The 20,055-nt window shown below is 41.1% G+C and overlaps 1 protein-coding gene across 1 annotated transcript; it reads left to right on the forward strand.

The window, feature by feature from the left end:
• Positions 1-941: 941 nt before the first annotated feature.
• LOC113838607 (A-kinase anchor protein 9-like) lies at positions 942-9,555 on the forward strand. The gene is made up of 4 exons (XM_035453737.1): positions 942-1,382; positions 1,863-2,074; positions 5,108-5,257; positions 9,059-9,555. Exons 1-4 carry the CDS (start codon positions 1,020-1,022, stop codon positions 9,063-9,065), a joined length of 732 nt encoding a protein of 243 aa, XP_035309628.1. The 5' UTR covers positions 942-1,019; the 3' UTR covers positions 9,066-9,555.
• Positions 9,556-20,055: the final 10,500 nt, after the last annotated feature.

The raw sequence follows: 20,055 nt of genomic DNA on the forward strand, positions 1-20,055 counted from the left end.
GACCTCCCTTCCCTCTCTAAAATGGCTTCCTCCCCTGTGCCAGCAATTTTTCTCTACTTGTCATGACACTGAAGAATAGGCATTTTCTTGTGCCTTCATATATAAGTACCTAAAAATTTAAAACTACATCCCATTAGTATATTCAAAGTGTAGCGTAAGAACATACGTATTTTAAAGATTGCCATTTGGAAAAATGTATCTGAAAGGTTCAAGTTTTAATGCTGATCGGCAATATCTCTTTAAGGGACAGACCCTGCCCCCTGACAACCATCAGGGCATGCACAGGGACGTGCCATCACCATATCACCCACCACAAATGCGTGAGGACTATGGGCATGCATGGAACCTCAGTGCGCATGTGCAGTCTTCACTTTAAAAGTTCCAACTTCCCTGCTGCTCTCTCTCTACTCTCTCTATGCTTCTGCTTCACTCTATCTTCTCCCACCCACATGCTCTCTCTGCCTCTCTACCGCAACCAGCCATGGCAGTCGGGCATTACCCCTGTTCCTCTTCTCTCTTAGTCCCTCTAGTCTTCCGGGCCTAGAATAAACTAGCCAATATGTCTCATCATATGCCGCTCTCCTCTTTTTCTTCAAAAACATAACAATATCTGCTTTATATTTAGCTGGAGAGGATGTGTTTATATTCTTGATGCAAGCAAGCCATTTGGCTATCTAAGCAATTCCCACTGTTTGCTGGATAACAAGTCTGTCATCAATTACCAATACTTCCATGTTGCTGTAACCAAAGTCATTGTCATACACTTTCATAGTATTTTTAATATTAACATGTTCATCTAAATTACGTTTACCCTCCCAGGCTTTAAGATCCACTCTAGAAGACCAGAAACAGAGGACCATACACTTAGATGAACTTCTGGGACAACAGTGGCAATTACTAAATGATTTGCAGCAACAAATATAGTCACAGAGAATGTGTAATGTGCAGTTAGCAGAAGAACAAGGCCGGAATTAGAGCTTCAGGTTCTTCTAGAGTCTGAAAAAGTTAAGATTCAGGAGATGAAGGACACCCTAGACAATGAGCGGGAGCTGCTTAGCAATGGCGAGCAGCCCCAGCCAGCCTTCCCTCCTGAGGAGATACTTCAGGAGTTACAGGGACATTTAGAAGAAAAGCAGAAACACATAATCGAACTGGTAAATGAAAGTCGAAAGTATAAACGGGATTCCTTGCAAGCAAATCAGCAGATGGAAAAGGACAGGCAGGTTCACCAAAAGACATTGCAGGTGGAAAAAGAAGCTAACATCCTGGGCCAGCAGAAAATGGAGGAGCTGCAGAGCAAAGTGGAAGAGCTTCAGCACCTGCTGCAGGAAAAAAGGCACCAAGTACATAAACTAGACCTTGAAGGGAGAAGACTGCAAGAGGTAATGCAGGGATTCCAACAGCAAGAGCTAGAGCAGAAGGGAAAAGAGGAAAGTAGACGACTTCTGTATCAAATGTTAACGAGGTAAATTTTTGTGTCTCTTACAGTGTGTATGAGGGCAGGAGAGACAGCTCAGTAGGTCAGATCTGGAGACCTGGATTCAGTCTCATACCAACCACCACAGACCTCCAAATGCACCCTGTGGTGTGGGGTAGGGGGAGCCACATGCACACACAAAATGACAACAGGTTTTTTTAAGTTATGAGTAATTGTAGTATTTTAAGCTAACCTTAGTATTTTAAAATATTTTTAAATTTTAAATGTATTATTTAATTATTTTAAATAGTTATATTCACAACATCTCAAAAATAGTGTCTATAGAACTTTATTTGGAATTTGGATGGTAATTTTGTTCCCTCAAGAAAGAAAATGAAATGATGCTCATTTGTGAGTATTTTCTTTTTCTGTCCAAAATTGCCAGGGAGCTGCTTGGAGTTTTACCGAAGACCGAACTAGAAATTGGGTTCTTCACCAGAAAATGGAAGAAGAGAGCAAAGACACAAGCTATGCAAAGTTGATGGAAATGAATAGAGAAAAGGATGACTCTGATAATGATGTAGAAATTATCAGACAGAAATTTCAGCGTGTGGCTATGAAAATTCAGGGACATATAGTCCAGAAAGCCTGTGACAGGTTAGACTTCTGCCCGCTGTATAGAAATGATACTCTTGACAATAGAGGCAAGAGTAAGAAAATGCTGGATTTTGTTTTAGTTTCTTTGCATCTCACTATGCAGCCCTGGCTGACCTAGAGTTAACTCTTTACACCAGGCTAGCCTCAAATATGAAGAGAAATCTCCCTGCCTCTGCTTTCTGGGAGTAAAGGTGTGTAACACACACCCATACCAAAGAAGAAATATTTTAAAGACAACACATGTCTACAACACATGGTATTCTTTAGCGGAACTTACATATCTGAAAACAGCAAATGCCTTAAACCAGAAAGGGGCAATATTTAAAAGTAAAGTAAGAAGTGAAACAGAGCGGCTCTTAGCTGCTGGTGTGTATTATTGAAATGGAGCAGTCCTGGCCACTGGTGTGTGTTAGTGACACAAGCAGACCACTCTTAGCCTAGAGTGCCTGTTAGTGACACAAACTGAGTAGCTCTGGCCTCTAGTGCGTGTTGGAAAGTGTTACTGTGAGGTCTGTTTTAATTTTTGTCTTTTTATTAAAGACTAGGGATTGAAGTATCAGATAAGGATGCTTTAATTTGGGTTCAAGAAAGAATTGATCGGATTATTTTTCAAGTACAGAGTAAGGGACTGACTAGAAATTGAGGTAAGATGTTTTTTAAGTTCTTTGTAGGGAGAACAAAAATCAAATGAAATTATGAATTGTTTAAAAATTGGTAGACTATTTTATGAGTTTTGATTATATTTGTTTGTACAGTGTTTCTCTTCCCCCCAGCAAGAAGAAATGAAAGTTGGAGAGGAATTACCATTCATTGCTGTTGCTGTATAATTAACCTCTTATACAGAGACCAGGCTTCTTGAGAAAGAGGCCTGGCTTCTCTGTCCTCCCACCCATGAGCTCAGAATCAGTCCTGTTGGCATCTTCACGGGTGACTGTTCCGCCAAGCCTTTTCACTCCCTCTTACTGACATTGTATATTTGACACTTTTGACTTCTTTAGGAAGTATTTCTCTTTTTTGTTTCGTTGGGTTTGGTTTTGTTTTTTTCCAAGACAGGTTTCTCTGTGTATCCCTGACTGTTATGTAGACCAGGCTGGGCTCAAACTCACAGAGATCTGCACGCCTCTGCTGAGATTAAAGGCATGTTCCACCAAGGGCAGCTGTGTTTCACCCTGTTAAACCCCGTTTTCCTTGTCTTGTGTGTCAGCGCTTTCGCTTCAGCTGCTCTCAGCCAGGTCTGTCTGCCTAGCTTGCTTCGTGCACATCTGCTCTTCTCTACAACTGTGAACCCTCCCACTTGCCATGGCATGAGCTCTAGCTGCCCTTGTTGAGCACCTGCTGTTTTCCAAGTGCTGCTTGGGGTGCTGGGGATTCAGTGGACAAAGTGACAAGAATTTGGCCCTCGTGCACTTCCTGTCTACTGGACTGTTCTGCTGTAGGCCGTTTACCTGTGGCCCAGGCTTATATTTTCAGTTAACTAATGGATGTCTTTGGGTAAATGTTCCCAGTAGTGACCCCTTAGGAGCCTCAAAGACACAATCAAACCTAAACATTGTCTTCTGTCCTACCTCTCTTCCTCGTACCCCTTCTTCTGGTTATGGTATCACCCAGTTTGGAAAGCTGGAAGTCACCATAGACCATGTTCCTCCACTCTTAACTGTACATGTAAGCAGTGATAAACTCATGTCCACTCATGTGCCCTTTACTCCCCATCCCTAGTCACTGCCTCAAAATCTCTTATGTAAACTGTTACAACTTCCTATCTGTCCTGCCAGGCACCATGGATGCACACTTTCCCTAAGCTGTTCTACCTTGCACACTGCTGCCAAAGGACTCTTGTAAACATGTACAATTTGTTTGTGGTAGCCTCTCTTAAAGTCATCCTTGGCTCACTGTTGCCTTGTTTAGGTCTGTCCTCATAAATGCAGCAACATTTAGTGTGACCAAGCACCTGCTGGCTCTTTGAGAGCAGCAGTCTTCCATGACTTTTGCCCTTCTATATGTGCTGTTCCTGCTTCCTGTGCCTGCTCCAGCCATGTCTGTGCAGTCGTCTAGATTTTCACTTGATAGTGGTGCTAACACCAAGGACATCATTGCGTCAGTAAAAGAAGTTTAGAGCAAAGAGAAGCTGACTCTTCAGAAATCCCTGAAAAGGGCGGAAGCAAAAGTATGTGAATTGAAAGTAGAACTGAGAAATGATGCCTTACATCAGCGTCAGAGCCCTGACTCTGAGAACGCTGTCTTTAAGTAACACACATCCCTCTTGCTGACCCTGACCTAACAGACCCCAGAAGAACAGTTGCCTCTCAGACCTTGTCCCTAGGCAACTCTTTTCAATCTGCTATGCTTACAATGTCTACCTGATCACATATCAGTAGGGAGGTAGACCGAGAATCGCAACACATTCAGCTTTGCTTTTCTTGCTGTCAGCGGTGTGAACCTGTTCCCCAGACTCTGTGTCCTGATAGACAAACAGAAATATTCTCTTTCAACTCCTAAGCAAAGCAGCATGGCTGTCCATGGAAGAGCATCATGCCTTGTGAGTGGCTCTCCAATACTGAGAATGAAGGCAATAGTAATGCTGCCTTCATCAGTTAACCTAAAGTGCAAAGTAAAAAGGAAGAAATGTAGCTGGAGTGGACATACAGGGATGGAAAACATTAACTTATTTAAGAACCTAATTTCAATAGTGACTGTAATTCTAAAAAAGAAAGTCAGTATTTCAAATATCTACACAATAATGGCCAAAATATTTGCAATACATTTGAGTAAAAGGGCTAGACCCAGATAAACACAAAGCATAACTTGTTTTGGAAGTTGTACGTCAGAGGCTGCTTCTGTCTCCTGTCCTTTTGGCTGACACGTTAGATGACAGCCTAAGGCCTAACACTTGTTTTCTTTTTCATCTACTTAGTCTTCCTCTAGAGAACATCTCAAACGACTGATGTGATGTCTTTGTCTTCCCTTCTTTAAATATAGAAAATTTATGGTAAATACTTGAGAGCTGGAAGTTTCTGAAAAGGTCTTGTATTTCAGAGAAAATACCTACTGCTGCTCCTGGGGAGATTCCAGAAGTGCAAAGATGCCACCAGGGGGCTGCTTGCCTGCATTGAAGGATATCCAGGCTTTAGAGACCATGAGGTGGTCCCCGGCCACACAGAAGGACTCACTCATCGAAATTACTAGGTAAAGTCGTGAAGAAGCTGAAAGAAGGTCATTTCAGTCATAAGTTGTTTAAGAGGACATGTGTGAAGAAAGCACTCTAGACACCTGCTTATTTCTTCCTAAGTTTCACGTTTGCAGCAGAATCATTCCCTAGAAAGTGTCTTTTTTTTAGGTTTTCATAGCTAATGACTACAGTCTATGTTGTTAAAAAAAATCCAAATAAACCCAGCTGACACACATAGTTCATAAAATGGGAAAGATGTTTTTGAAAAATGACTTGAATTGACAGATGTATTTATTTTTTCCTTGTTGAAATCTGTCACTACACAATGCCGAGCTAAGGAAGGAAGGCCAGGCTAAGAACTTGGCATCTGCCCTGCATGTGACTGCAGTAGAGTGAAGAGGCCAACTGTTTCTCACTCCTGGCTATTGAAGTCTTAGTCTGGACTTCTCCCTGGGTCCCTTCACTTTGTCTCTCTACAGCCAGAGTGTCTAGAAGTTTTGGATTGTAAAAAGTTCTGCAGTCAGCTGCTGTCACATGCCACTTCAGGGGGTGTGGCTGGTTTTCCTTTCCTTTTGTTTGTTGTTCTTTTTAAATTTTTAATGGGTATTCATGATGTAATCGTGTATGTATATCTGTGTATCACATGTGTGCCTGGAGCCTGTGGAGGCCAGAGGAGACTGTCAGGTCCCCTGGGACTAGGGTTAGAGTCCTTTGTGAGCCCCCATATGGGTGCTGGGAGTCAGAGGGGCTGCTCTGAAGAACAGCCAGTGCTTCTAAGCAGTGAGCCATCTCTCCAGCCCTTACTTGATTTTCTTTGGATAATAAGGCACAGGTATTTAACTGGAAGCCATTCAGGTATTAGTGTCAAGAAACTTAGTTCTCAGATGAAGCAGAAAGAGGTGGCAAGATGAGGGAGGCTCAGCCTCTGCTCCAGTGGCTCTACAGAGGAGCTAGGCTTTATCTTACGCTGGCTTCTGACCTGCCTGCCTCTTCCAGTCCTCACTGTTGGTTTTTGGCTTCTCATTCCCTTCATCAGCTTGTATAGGATAAGCTGGTGGTAAGCACAGTGTGATACAATAATGAAGACAGCATTGCCTAATGGACGCTCTCTTTCTACTGGGTGAGAGTAGAATGCATGGAACGTATTGACACTACATTGTCTTCTGAGGTGACAGGAGTTAGCCTGTAATGAAGAAAAATGCCAGAGGGCACCATGAAGGAAGGAAGCTACTGTCATGCTCTCACCTCCCTACTTTAGGGTTGTGATTTGAGATGGGGTCTCACTAAGTCACCAGAACTCTCTGTATTCCAGGCTGGCCTCAAAGTCTCAGAGATCCCATGCCTCTGCCTCTCAAGTGTTGGGATTAAATATGTGCACCACGAACCCTGGCACATTCCTCCCCTTTTGCCCTCCAGTAGGTTTGTTTTCTTTTGATGCTCCTTAAACTGGACCCTGAAATTGGCATTAAGAATTCTTTTCATTTTTAAGTATTTTTATTTCATTTTTCATTCCAACCACAGTTCTCCCACTTCTTTCCACTCTTCTTTCCACACCACTCCCCTGCCACTTAGCCCACCCCAGTCCACTCTTTCTCACAGGTAAGTGCTCCCATGAGGAGTCAACACAGTCTGGCACAATAGGTTAGGTCAGGGCCAGGCCCCTCTACCATACATTAAGACCGAGCACACATTCCACCATAGGGAATGGGCTCCAACAAACTAGCTCATGTTCCAGGTTTGTATCATGGTCCTACTGCCAGGGACCCCTCAGATAATCTAAGGTTCACAACTGTCTCCCACATACAGAGGGCCTGGAGTCTCCACAGTTGTAGGTCTAGAGTTGATGAGTTTCTGTAAGCTTAGTTCAGCTGTCTCTATAGATTTCTCCATCATGATCTTGACCTCCCTTGTTCATGTATTCCCTCCTCTCTCTCTTCTACTGGATTCCCAGAGCTCTGCCTGGTTCTTGGTTGGGGATCTCTGTGTCTTGTTCCATCAATTACTGGATGAGAGCTCTGTGATGATAGTTGGGGTATTCATCAATCTGCTTATAGGGGTGGCCCAGTTCAGGCATCCTCTCTACTATTGCTAGGAGTCTTAGCTGGTGTTCTCCTTTATGATTCTTGGGAGTTATCCTCACACCTGGTTTCCCCCTAAGCCCACAGTTGCTCTCTCTATTAAGATAGCTCTTTCATTGCTCTTCCATTGTATCCCTCCCTCCCTAGGCCATCTCATTCCCTCCAATGTTCATAGCAGTGTTATTGATAATAGGCAGAACCTGGAAACAACCTGGATGACCCTCAACCGAAGCAATGGATAAAGAAAATGTAGTACATTTACACAATGGAGTCCTACTCAGTGGTAAAAGTTTGATGACCTCATGAAATTTTCAGGCTATTGGATGGAACTAGAAAAATCCATCCTGGATGAAGTAACACAGACTCAGAAAGACAAACAACCATATTATTCACTCATAAGTGGATATTAGATGTAAAGCAAAGGTTAACCATACTAAAGTCTAGAGCTGCAGAAAAGCTAAGTAACAAGGAGAACCCTAAGAGGGATACATGAACCACCCTGGGAAGGAACATAGATGATATCTATGAGGCAAACTGGGAATGAGTGGGGTGGTAAGGGGGAGGGGAGGGGAGAAGAGAACAGGAGGGAATGAGATGGCATTAACAAATTAAAACTGGTACTCCAAAAAGTTCCACAGTCCAGGACAGAATGGGCAGTCAGCAGGGAATCGCACAGGCTGCTGGACTCCACATTCCTTGGGGAACCACCACTATTATCCCTGCTCACAGGGTCTAAGTCTAAGTCTCCACATTTCCCTGGCCACGTCTCCCTGCCTGTGGAGACTTGTTCTCTTTTTCATCTGCCTGACTGATTTGTGGAACACTTAGACTGCACCAGGCCCAGTTTTATCTTCATGGATTCTCCCAGGCCTGTGACAGGCAGTTCCTGTTGCTTATACTAAGCCATGGAGAATATATGCCATTTGTGTCAGGTTATCCAGCAGGGAAATAGTGGAGCCAGGGCTGGAAAGAGTTGCCGTTGGTCATGTGGAAGAATTGTGGTTAGAAGTTTTTACAACTTAGCATTATGTTTCTGTCATGGCTACTTAATAATGGGAAATTTAAATTTCTTCTCTCTACAACTCAGTAGGGAAAATTTTAGGGCAGGAAATATTCAAGGAATATGGAGGCAAAAATTGGAGGGTGCAGATTAGAGGATGTACTGTGATGTCAATGTAATCCATATCCAGATGTCCTGACTGCAGAGCCTCAGGAAAAGGAAGTATGTCTGGTGGCCTGTGAGGATTTTAGGATAGCCTCACACTGAGATGAACTCTTTACCATAGTCAGTTCTGGTGCCACAAAGTTAGCAAATCTTGATTTCATATTTTTTCTCCTGGTGTATTTTGTTTGTTTCCAATAAAGATAGAATACTGAAGATAAGACTTGGTTACATTGTTGTAATGTTTTATCCACATCATGTCTGCACATACACCCCCGAAAGCACACACACTCAGAAATCCCTCCCCTTTTGATCTTGTTACAACTGAAGTATTTAAAAAAAATATTCCAGTGAGTTTATTTTCTTTGAAGCATAGCTGTTAAGTCATGTTCGAAGGTAAACGTAAAACCACTAAAAGAGTCTTTGGTTTGTTCTGTTCTCTTTTAGCAAGAATGGAAACTAGCTGTAAGTAGTACATAGTGTCACATATTGTTCCTTTAAACCCTAACTGCTTTTATATCTACCTCCCAAGGCTTGATACTCTTTCCTTTATGGTGATATATTTTGGGTTTCTTTAGGTGTTGAAAAGACAGATCCACTTTATCACTCTACCAGTGGACTGGAACTATGTGAAGATCCAAGACACATGGCATGCTGCTCAAGTTCCGACCTAGATTTCCCTAGGTCTCCCTTATCATTCAATAGGTAAGAATGTATCGAACCTGGTTAGAGTAGATATAGTAATGTTTCAGAGAAGAGTGATCACTGTTAGGACTTAGGAGTGCTTTGCATTATGACAGCTAGACATCTTTAGTTATATGTAGTTTCTATGTCTTAAAGCTTAGAGTCAGAGTGACTTTTTAATTTCTAAATGGTTTATAAGGCACAGGAAATATATGATATAGTTATAATGCATGCTATAGATAGACACTGGAAATGCATTGACTACCAGCCACTATTAGAAAATTGTGTATGTATGAAAAGATGGTTTCTGTAGGCTTGGTACTGGGCCTTCTGACAATGGCATCTCTGAATTTTCTATTGATGAGTTACTTCTTTCTTGTCCTCTGTTTAGAAGTCTGGGAGTGTAGATCAGGCAATGTAGAGATCCAGAAAGAGGCAGGCTGGCAACTTAGCTGCTTTGTTTCTGGCAAATTGGATTCCTGAACATACTACCCAGGGACTATGGTGGCTGTGTGAGACTCTAACTCCTCAACATGTTCCTTTGGGTTAATGAAATCTTGTAACTCGGTTCATAAGTTCCCAGGTTGTCCCAGATTAAACTCTGACCAGGAGAGAACTGACTCTTTATTACTCCCGTGCTCCACCGGCAACCCCTGACAGAAAGATTTGGTGCTGTCTTCCGTTGAAATAGACAAGATGCATGATGTGCACTACAATGTACTCTGAGGCTGAAGGCCACGGCAGAACCTGTTCCTCACAGGGTACAAAGTAGTAAGGTGCAGAAGGCAGAGCAAGCCCTGCCTTGAGCAAGTAATACAACCACTTTCCCCACTCCTGATCGTCCTTCTACGTGTCATTTAAACAAGCCATCCCTGGTAAGACACTATAGCATCATCTTTTTTCTCCTCAAAAGTTCAGTGTCATACATTCCATAAAGGTGGACTTTAGGGGGCCGGAGAAATGGCTCAGCAGGCAAAGACCCCTGCCTGAGCACCTGAGTTCAATCACTAGCACCCACAAGGTAGGAAGGAGAGAAGCAAATCCCACAATCTGCCCTTTGCCCCTCACTGTGAGATATCATCTACACACAGAGATAAAAATGTCATTTTAAGAGATTTTAACAGATAGACTTTGTAAGAATCATCTTTTATTCTTCAGAACAGTACAAAAAGTATCATACTTCATATAGAGGTAGAATCCATTCATCATGGCAAAACTTCCTGTCTTCCTTCACTCACTGCTGTCCCAAAGACTGAGTCATTTTAGCTTAAGTTATTTTGCTAGCAGTCCATGTGGATGTTTTGTTTTTCAATTATTCATTCTGTATATGAGTGTTTTGCCTCCATGTGTGTCTGTGTATCACATGCATGCCAGGTACTGCAGAGGCCAGAAGAGGATGTGATCACTTAGGACTGGAGCTTCTGATGATTGTGAGCTGCCATATGGGGCTGGGAACCAAATCCAGGTCCTCAGAAGAGCAGCCAGTGCTTTTCTAAGCCATGTCTCCAGCCCCTGATCATTTTCAAGATCTCTCTTTCTGTGAATACCACATACTGAGGACTGGAGTTATCAAAAGTTAGTTTAGCCCTTTATTCAAGAAGTCATTTGTTTAGCCCAAGCGACCTTCAGCACAGTCATAAAACATATTCACATTGTCTCAACTCCCTTGCTGTTGGACCAGTCATGGTGACTTCTAAATGTAGTCAGCCTCTTAGAACTAAGTTCAAGTTAGGGGGCTGAAGAAATGGCTCTTTGCAAAAGGACACACACTGTTGTTCTAGAGGACCTGTGGCTGCTTCCCAGCACCCAGAGTCAAATAGCTCACAACTCTCTTGTAACTCCAGCTTCAGGGATCCAGTGCTTTAGGGCATCCTTGTACTGTACTAACTAGTACACATGTGCACACAGGCACACACAGAAGCACACAAATCTTTGAGAAGAAAAATTGAAGCTCAGGTTTGAAGACACTGGGTTTGTTTTCGTTGTTTACATTTATCTGTGTGTGCACATCTGTGTAACAGCATGCCTGTGACATTGAAAAAACTTGCAGAAATCAGCTCTGTTTTTCCCCTATGTGGATTCCAGGGAATAACGTCTGATTGTCAGGCTTGGCAGCATCTTGGCCATTGAAGCATCTCACTGCCCCCAACATTTTGAGATGGTTCTAAACAGATCATCTGCCTTTGTGAAATGGCTGTCCCGACATAGGCAATCTAACTGTCTTGTTTTTTTTATTTTACAGGTTCACGTGCTTTGCAGTTTCAAACTGGCATGAAGAGATAATCTTCTGAAAAAAGTATTAATTGAATTTCACATAGATTCCCTTTTGTAAGTCAATGGCTCTTTTGTGCTTTTTTCTTGTGAATATTCAATGGGACTGATACAAACACAGCTTATGATTGTATACAAATCCTTGCCAGCACATAAAGTCAAACTGGAGTTTGTGTATATGAGCATTGTGTGTCCATGCACAATAGTCATTAAGTCACATGTTTCTTTGTGGAATGCTAATTTAAAAGATTAAATTATAACTATGACATGGGTGAAAAGATTAAGCTTTTTCAAATGATGCTGCTAGAAGTGTAGCTTGGATTGTCCTGTGCTTTTCCTACAATGCTAAATGTTTCTGCCTAATATAGTTGCTGCTGGTGATAAAGACAGAACACATCACTTGTAGACACCTATTTTTGTATAATGGTAGAAGTTTGAACTTTACTTGGTATTTGGTCAAGTACGGAAATAAAAATGACTTCATCATTTAACCATACTGTATTTGAACCTTCTTCATTTTCATCTAAGCCAGAGCTCATCTCATGGTACACAGCAAGATCCAGTAGTGGGTTTCTTTCTCCCTCCATTACAGAACATTTCAGTGTGCCTTTCTATGAACTATCATGAGTGTTTTCAACCCTTAAGATGGCATTCTCGTGATTAGTCCTTATTTTCTTACATTTAGTGTTCTTGTGTCCACAGAAGCCTCCTCACAAATCTCGACATGGAAAGCAGCCAAAATTATTAAATTATACCAATAAGATCCCTACTAAAACAGCATTGACTAAAATGGCAGTGCTATTGTTGATATCCAGAAGATATTGTTTCACTATCAATGGTCTTTCATTTATTGGGAACACAATCACAAAGCTGTACATTGCTGGGCATTTCTTATTAATATCATTTCATATATTAGCAACTCAGCTTTCTAGAAGATAGCAAAGTTATTCTAGAACAACTATTTTGAGGGGAAAGTTGTGCATAAAAACCTTTTCAAGCTAATACAGTTGCCAAGTCAAGGGAGTTGTATAGGGAAAAGGCTGGGGACAAGTGCTTGCAGGCTGAATCAACCCCGCCCCTGGATGGACCCTCAACCCTCCTATGGCCTTAGGCCTCTGCTCTCTTATTGTCAGTTGGTCTGTGATCAAAACCTACATCTGTTGAATTCTAGTACTTGGGCCCTTTATTTAATTCTCAGCACTGAAAATATGCCAAAGTCTAAAACTAGTCAGTTAACAGACCAGATTTACTCAAGGGTCACAACTCCGCCACAAATCAAAGTCTACAACCCTTCTCAGACTAATAAAGACAAAATATCTAGGTTTGCAAACAAAATCAATTGTAGAGAAACAGTAGTAAAGCTTTAATAAAAGCTGTGATCCAATGCATGCAAATGCATCATCTGTGATCTAGTATTGGTCTCCCAACTACCATAGCAAAGGAGAGGAAAGCACACTTTGAGAGGTTAGAACCTTTTGTGAAAATACCTGATTTCTCATGGGGAGCTGATAATGCTATTGACTTTCCTAAATTCATAGTTGAAGTAAATACCAATGTGATCCTAAGTCATACAAATAGGATATAAGTTTCCAAATTCTCAGATCCTTTGAACTTCATGTAATGAAGTACATAGTTCCCATCCATGAACAGACTAGCGAAGTTTATCTCCTAGAGAATTTTATCAGCAGAGATTTGGGCCTTCATACAAAGTCTTCAAGCCTCTTAAAACTGTAACACATTTTGTGGGGAAAAGTGTTATTTGGGGTAGTGTGTTTTTGGTTTTGCGGTTTTATTTTTTTTTTGTTTGGAGACAGTCTTGCTATGTAGCCTAGGTTGGCCTCAAACTCAAAATCTTCCTGCCTTAGCCTTGAGTGCTAGAATTGCAGCATCACACAGGTCAACAGAGTCATCTTGATTCCTCTAGTACAGGTGATGGGCATGTCACACATGGGCCCATGGGTACCATCTGTTAGGTTCAAGATCCTGAACACAGCCCCCAGGGAACACAGCCACTGGTGTCATTTCTCATTCTAAGCTAAAGCTCAGAAGTCACTGGTCTCAAGAACTTACACTTTTAAAACCCTAGTAATTGAAACTTCCCTAACTGTATTCTGGAAAGGACACAAAGGACCTTGAAGAAGTCACAGTCAAATCCCATACGGATTCTCCAAAACATGACCATGTGGGAACATCCACAAGCACCCTTTAGTGTTTATTTAATTTTTAGGAAATATGGTTATCAAGTCATGGTCTGTGGTCTCTGCCATCTTCCTGTAGCAGTGCTTCAAGTTAAAATTTCAAAGGACACATCACTCCATCTACTTAGCATTAGATATTTGTATAATGGTCCTAAAGTGGGAAATTACCAATACGGAGCCAAGTAGAAATATAAGGGTATTTAATAGGGAAAAGCCTTACTTACAGAGCAACCTAGCCAGCCGGCGTTGCAGCAGTCTGTATGCAGGCTGAAAGGGGAAAACGTAAGTGAAACACAGCAGAGACCCTCTCACTCTACATCACCTGCAAGGGCGTGGTCAGGCAGACATTTAGCCAGCCCCTAAGCAGGCATGGCTACAGGTTCCCCTACAATTCCCCTTTTTGTCTAAAAGAGGATTAAAACTTAACAGTGTAAAGTATCCAAAATTAACAATCATAAAGGTGATAGTTATATATCCATATAAATGGTTATAGCTACCCTTTCTTCTTAAGCATCTACCCATGCAGTGTCCTTTGCCTACTGGAGATGAGTTTTCCTGTGAAGATAAAAGCAAAACACTTCCCTTTCCTTTGGGAGGTTTCTATTTAGTTTATAATATATACCTTAGTAGAATACCTGTCATTTGTCCTTGTCAAGAGGTTTATCCTTTTCCACGCGAATCTTGATCCACTATGATGGTATCCAAAGTTTTTTGTCTCCTGTAGAAACCAATGGAAACCCCCTACCCCAACGTAACACATGTCCTGGTTTCCATACCGAGGTTAGTACATCTTTGAAGTATACTGGCTGATTCAGTTCAGCAGTTTTCTCCGTAGTCCAGTGTCTTTCTGCAGCTGTTTGTCCTTTCTCATTGGCATTAAGAAAGTTTAGTGTTAATAAAGCATTACACTACCCATATTTTTGGGGTTTAGTCTTCCAAACTTGTTTGTTGAGCATCTCCTTTAGTGTTCTATTAGATCTCTCAACCCCTGCTCTTCCTGTAGGATTGTGTGGTATACCGGTAACATGCTTTATGTTAAAGTATTTGAAAAATTGTTCTAATTTTGTGGAGACATATGATGGAGCATTGTCAGTTTTTATTTGTGCAGGTATAACCATAACTGCCATCACCTCTAGCAGGTATGTAATAACAGAATCATCTTTTTCAGAGTTAAGAGCAGTAGCCTCCTGTAACCCTGTGAATGTGTCTATAGTATGATGCACATATTTCAAATTTCCAAACTCTGCAAAGTGAAAGAAATCCATCTGACAAACCTCATTTCTCCAAATGCCCTTGGGATTACAACCCGCTGGCAAAGGAGTTTGCTCATAAAAGGACCAAGTAGGACGGTTTCTTACTATCTCCTTGGCTTGTTGCCAAGTGATGGAGAAATCCCTTTTCAACCCTTTGCTATTTCATGATGCTTCTTACGAAATTCTGAGGCTTATAGCACACTTCCAGTTAATAAACAATCAATCTCATCATTGCCTTGTGCTAGTGGGGCTGGCAGACCCATATGGTATCTATATGTGTAATGTATGTAGGATTACTTCTGTTTCTGATAGCTTCCTGTAATTCTAAAACAGAGAAGTTAATTCTGTAATATCAGGAACAAATTCTGCAGTCTCAATGTGTAACATGACTCTGTGTATTGAGAATCAGTAACTATATTAAGAGGTTCTGTAAAATCCATAAGTACCATGAGAATTGTATATAATTCTGCCTTCTGTACAGATGTATATGTTCTTTCAACTACTTTACTTACCTCACCTGCTTTATACCCTGCCTTACCTGATTTGTTGGCATCAGTGTAGAAGGTAAGAACTCCAGAAATGGGAGTTTGTCTTACAATACATGGAAGAATCCAGACTGTCTTTTTTATGAATTTAATTCTGTCAGTTTTGGCATAGTTGTTGCTAATTGATCCCAAGAAGTCAGTATGAGCTATTTGCCAATATTCATTATCCTTCCACAAGGAGGAAATTTTTTCATTAATTAAATGTACTATAATTTCTGCTGGATCTTTTCCAGTCAGTAGACAAAGTCTTAATTTGCCCTTTAAAATCAAATCAGAAATCTTTTCTATATATGTCTTTAACTTTTTATTCTTTTTATGTGGCAGAAATATCCATTCCAGTATAGTGTCATCCTTCTGCATCAGAATCCCAGAAAGGTATTCTCTGGATAGCAAGATAACCAGAATACAGTCTAAATTAAGGTTTATCCAATGTACAGGTGCATCCAATATTCTGTTTTCTACCCATTGTAACTCTTTTTCTGCCTCAGCAGATAATATTCTCAGACTGTGTAGGTGCTTATCACGTTTAAGGTCCATTTTTAAATGTTTTAAGTCATACCCTTCTACACCAATAACCATCTGTAATTGAGAAATTTCCCCTAATAATTTCTGAAGAGAATTAAGAGTTTGATAACGATCTCTCCTAATTTGTACCTTTTGAAGTCTGTTTTTTTGTAAGTCTATCTTGTAACCCAAATAGTTAATAGAATCTCCTCTTTGTATCTTTTCTGGGGCAATCTGTAATCCCCAAAGAGGAAGAACTTCCTTCACCATTTCAAATCTACATTCCAAAGTTTCTTTATTGGAATCCAATATAACTATGTCATCCATGTAATGAAAAACAAGAGATTGTGAAAATGTCTTACCAATTATTACCAAAGGTTGCTGTACAAAGTGTTGACACAAAGTAGGACTATTTACCATTCCTTGTGGCAAAACACTCCATTCATATCTCCTAACTGTCTGTGAATTATTAAGAGTTGGTACAGTAAATGCAAATTTTTCTCTATAATTTTCCTGTAACGGTATTGTGAAAAAACAGTCTTTTAGATTAATGAGTATGATAGGCCATCCTTTAGGTATTAAGGAAAGTAATGGCATTCCAGGTTTCAGAGAGCCCATTGGTTGAATTACCTTATCTATGGCTCTCAGGTCTGTCAGCATTCTCCACTTACCTGACTTCTTTTTGATAACAAATACAGGAGAATTCCAAGGACTGGTAGATTCCTCTATATGTCCAGCGTCTATCTGTTCCTGTACTAACTTTTCTAAAGCCTCTAGTTTCGCAGAGGTCATAGGCCATTGTCCTACCCAAACTGGTTCATCTGTAACCTACTTCAATGCCAGGGCCTTTGGCTCCTCTGAAGTTCCATCATTTATACCTTGTTTCTGTACAACATGGATGGTTGGCAACCATTTTCCATAGCATCTTACCAGATCTTTTCTACTATCCAAAGGTTGTCCATAATTTGTATCTTACATTGGACGAATATTAATCTGAGTATTCCATTTCTGTAAGATATCATGACCCCAGAGATTTATAGATATATCTGCCATGTATGGTTTCAGTATCCCTTTCTGTCCTTCAGGTCCAATGCAGACCACCGAGTTAACACTCTGTCGAACTCTAGATAGAGTTCCAATTCCTAAAAATTGTACATTTGCCTCTCTAAGAGGCCACTTCTGAGGCCAAGACTTTTGGGTAATAGTTACATCCGCCCCAGTGTCTACTATGCCACAAATAACTTTATTATTAATTTTCACATTCAACTGAGGCCTTTTATCATTAATAGAAACTTTCCAAAATATGCGTTTCTCATTTTGTCCATTCACACTTGATTCTTCATCACTATTCAAACTACCATCTAGAGCAGTATCATTTTTCACAATAGGCAAAGAACTATCTACTTGTCCTGTGAGAGATTGTCTCCTACTGCTACTTGGAATGACCTGACCTTTCTCGATGTGGGGGCCTTCTTGATGCCCCCCCAGGGGTTTACCGAACTTAACGGGTTTCCTTGTATGTCCCTGGTCGATCTACATTCATTGTTCCAGTGTCTGCCCTTACCACATCTTCTACAGAATTCAGAAGGCAGTGGCCTTCTGTATGAGGTATTGTTAGAATTCGTTTGTCCACAATTTCTCTTAGTATGTCCCATTTTACCACAGTTGAAACATCTAGGTTCCTGGCACCTTCTTGGATTCCAGGGGAAGTCTCTTCTTACCCAAGGTTCTGGTTCATAGTAGTAGTAACGTCTTGCCTCTTTTTAACAATGTTGACCTCTTTAAGGTGCTTCTCCTTCCAAAGCCCTTGCATCCTCACATATAGAACTTTTAATTTCCTGTTTCCTTTTTAACCTTCTGAAATGGCTTCTCCTACCCAATCTCTAGTATCTTGCACATTATAATCAATGTTGGCTGCTTACAAAACCCATTCTTCTAGCGGTGCTGATCTGATCTTTAAAAGCAAAAGTATTCTTTTGCATATTGGATTTGCATTTTCATGAGCTATTGTATATATAATTGATTGTCTTGTTTCTGGATCTGTTACCTGTAATTCTACTGCCCTAGTTAACCTTTGTAAGAAGTCCTGGAACTGTTCTGTAGGTTGCTGTTCTATTCTGGTATAAGCTTCTAGGCATTCTCCTGGCTCATGAACCTTATCCCAGGCATTCGATGCTGCTTCCCTGCATAGAGACAGTATATCACCATCATATTCAGCCTGAACCTGTGGGTCATCATAAATTCCCTCACCAAGAATCTAATCTGGGGGGCTTCAAAACCTTTCATTATCCCCTGACGTTCAAGGAGCTTTGCCCCTTTTCTCCCCAATGCCTTCCACTGGATTTGGCATGAATTCTCAAGTACAGCTGCTACCAATCATTCCCAATCTGTGGGTGTCACCTGTTAAAGGTTGCTCATGAATGTAATAACTGTTTTACATATGGGCTATGGAGACCATATGAGACAACTGATTCTTTAAGTTTCTTAAGATCCTTCAGCTGTATAGGTTGCCATTCATAAGCCTACCATCCATGAGGGTGTTTCTTTTTTTCCTAGTGTTATGGTTTTATTTAAAAAGAGGAAAAGAGAAACATTTAAGATGAGACATGTTGACTAGTTTATTATATGTCCCAGCGGAGTAGGGAGACTAAGAGAGAAGAGGAACAGGGGTAATGGCTGACCTCCAGGCCGGTCATCATAGAGAGACAGAGAGAGCACATAGGTGAGAGTGATCCAAGAAGAAACAGAGAGAGAGAGAGAGTAGAGAAGCAGCATAAAGAGAGGAAGCAGACAGATAGTAGAGAAGAAGCAGAGAGAGAGAGAGAGAGTGTAGCAGGAAAGTTGGAGCTTTTAAAGGGAAGACTGCCCATGCAAAATGATGTTCCACGCATGCCCAGAGTCATGAGGGTGTTTCTTAGAAGCTGGCTTTTCTACCATGGTAGCTGGGTACACTAATGGTGTATGAGTGAAAACCTTAGAAGAATAGTCATGATACCTGGGTGGAGTAGGTTCCTTGGATTGGAGTGCTTCTGCCTCTGACGCTTCCCAATGATCTTTAAGCCTAGTAATGATATCTTTATTAAAAGTTTCAATCTCCTTAATCATAAAGGATTCCAAGCATCTTAGTGAATCTGTAAATTGCTCTAACTGCTCATCTACACGTTTTTCTATGTCTTTAAAATGATCATACTTAGGCAGCATCTGGATGGCATGGCAACTGCCTTCTAGGTATTGGAGTCCAGATTTGAGGTCATGATTTGGTGATTTTGAGTCCTCAGCAATCAACTGTATCTATGTAATCTGTCAGCCCTGTACTGTTAATTATCTTCCAAACATTCAAATCTAGACTCAAATTTGTGATCTGCTATCTTGGATGCTTCAATAATTGATTGAATGGCATTGTCCAATTCTTCAACCCTATCCTGGGTATTTGGCACCTTTGCATCTAGTTTCTGGGTAACATTGCCTATCTGAGTTTCTAGCTGGCTACAGATATTCTTTGCTCGTCACGGTCTTCTGACAGCCTAGCCTCTAAGGCCTCAGACATGGAGGTTCTCTCTGCGTTTATCTTATCATAAATATGTTGCATCTCAGCTTGGGTAACAGACAGCTCTGTCTTTAGCATATTGGACACAGAGCCAAGCTTATCATCCAATTTCTGTTCCACTTGCTGCAAAATTGTGGTCTGACCTAATCTGTTCTCCAAAACCTCATTGGGTAAAGCTGTTATTTCCTGTAAGTAGGTGGTTAGGTTATCCTTATCCCTGTTCCTGAGTCCTCTGGCTAGTAATATTATTTGTACCAGCAAGCTAACTGCTATTACAGTATATAGGCTGGTAATTGGCAGATTAGTATTCTCCTAAAACACTGAATTCATTAATAAGCAAAAATATTACCAATTTTAGCAAATGATAAATATTCCGCCATAATTTTACCTGATTTCTATTCCAGATGCGGTACCTATCTTTGACCAGCAGATAGCACAGGTGTTCAGCTACTCGTGCGGTGTTTCGCAGCGGTCAGTGGCAGCAGTGAGAAGGTCACAAAGTGGCTGCACTTATCTTAGAGAGTATATGGTCTTGCAGCCACAACCACTGAGACAGATGCGGCTTTACTGCAG

This window comes from Cricetulus griseus, unplaced genomic scaffold (assembly GCF_003668045.3).
Source record: "Cricetulus griseus strain 17A/GY unplaced genomic scaffold, alternate assembly CriGri-PICRH-1.0 unplaced_scaffold_18, whole genome shotgun sequence".
In the NCBI taxonomy this organism is placed as follows: domain Eukaryota; kingdom Metazoa; phylum Chordata; class Mammalia; order Rodentia; family Cricetidae; genus Cricetulus; species Cricetulus griseus.

Coding starts and splice junctions, on each gene's coding strand:
- LOC113838607 (XM_035453737.1), top strand. CDS start 1,020: ATGAAGGACACCCTAGACAATGAGCGGGAGCTGCTTAGCAATGGCGAG. Junction 1,383..1,862: donor AAGGGAGAAGACTGCAAGAG/GTAATGCAGGGA, acceptor CAAAATTGCCAG/GGAGCTGCTTGGAGTTTTAC. Junction 2,075..5,107: donor GTCCAGAAAGCCTGTGACAG/GTTAGACTTCTG, acceptor CTTGTATTTCAG/AGAAAATACCTACTGCTGCT.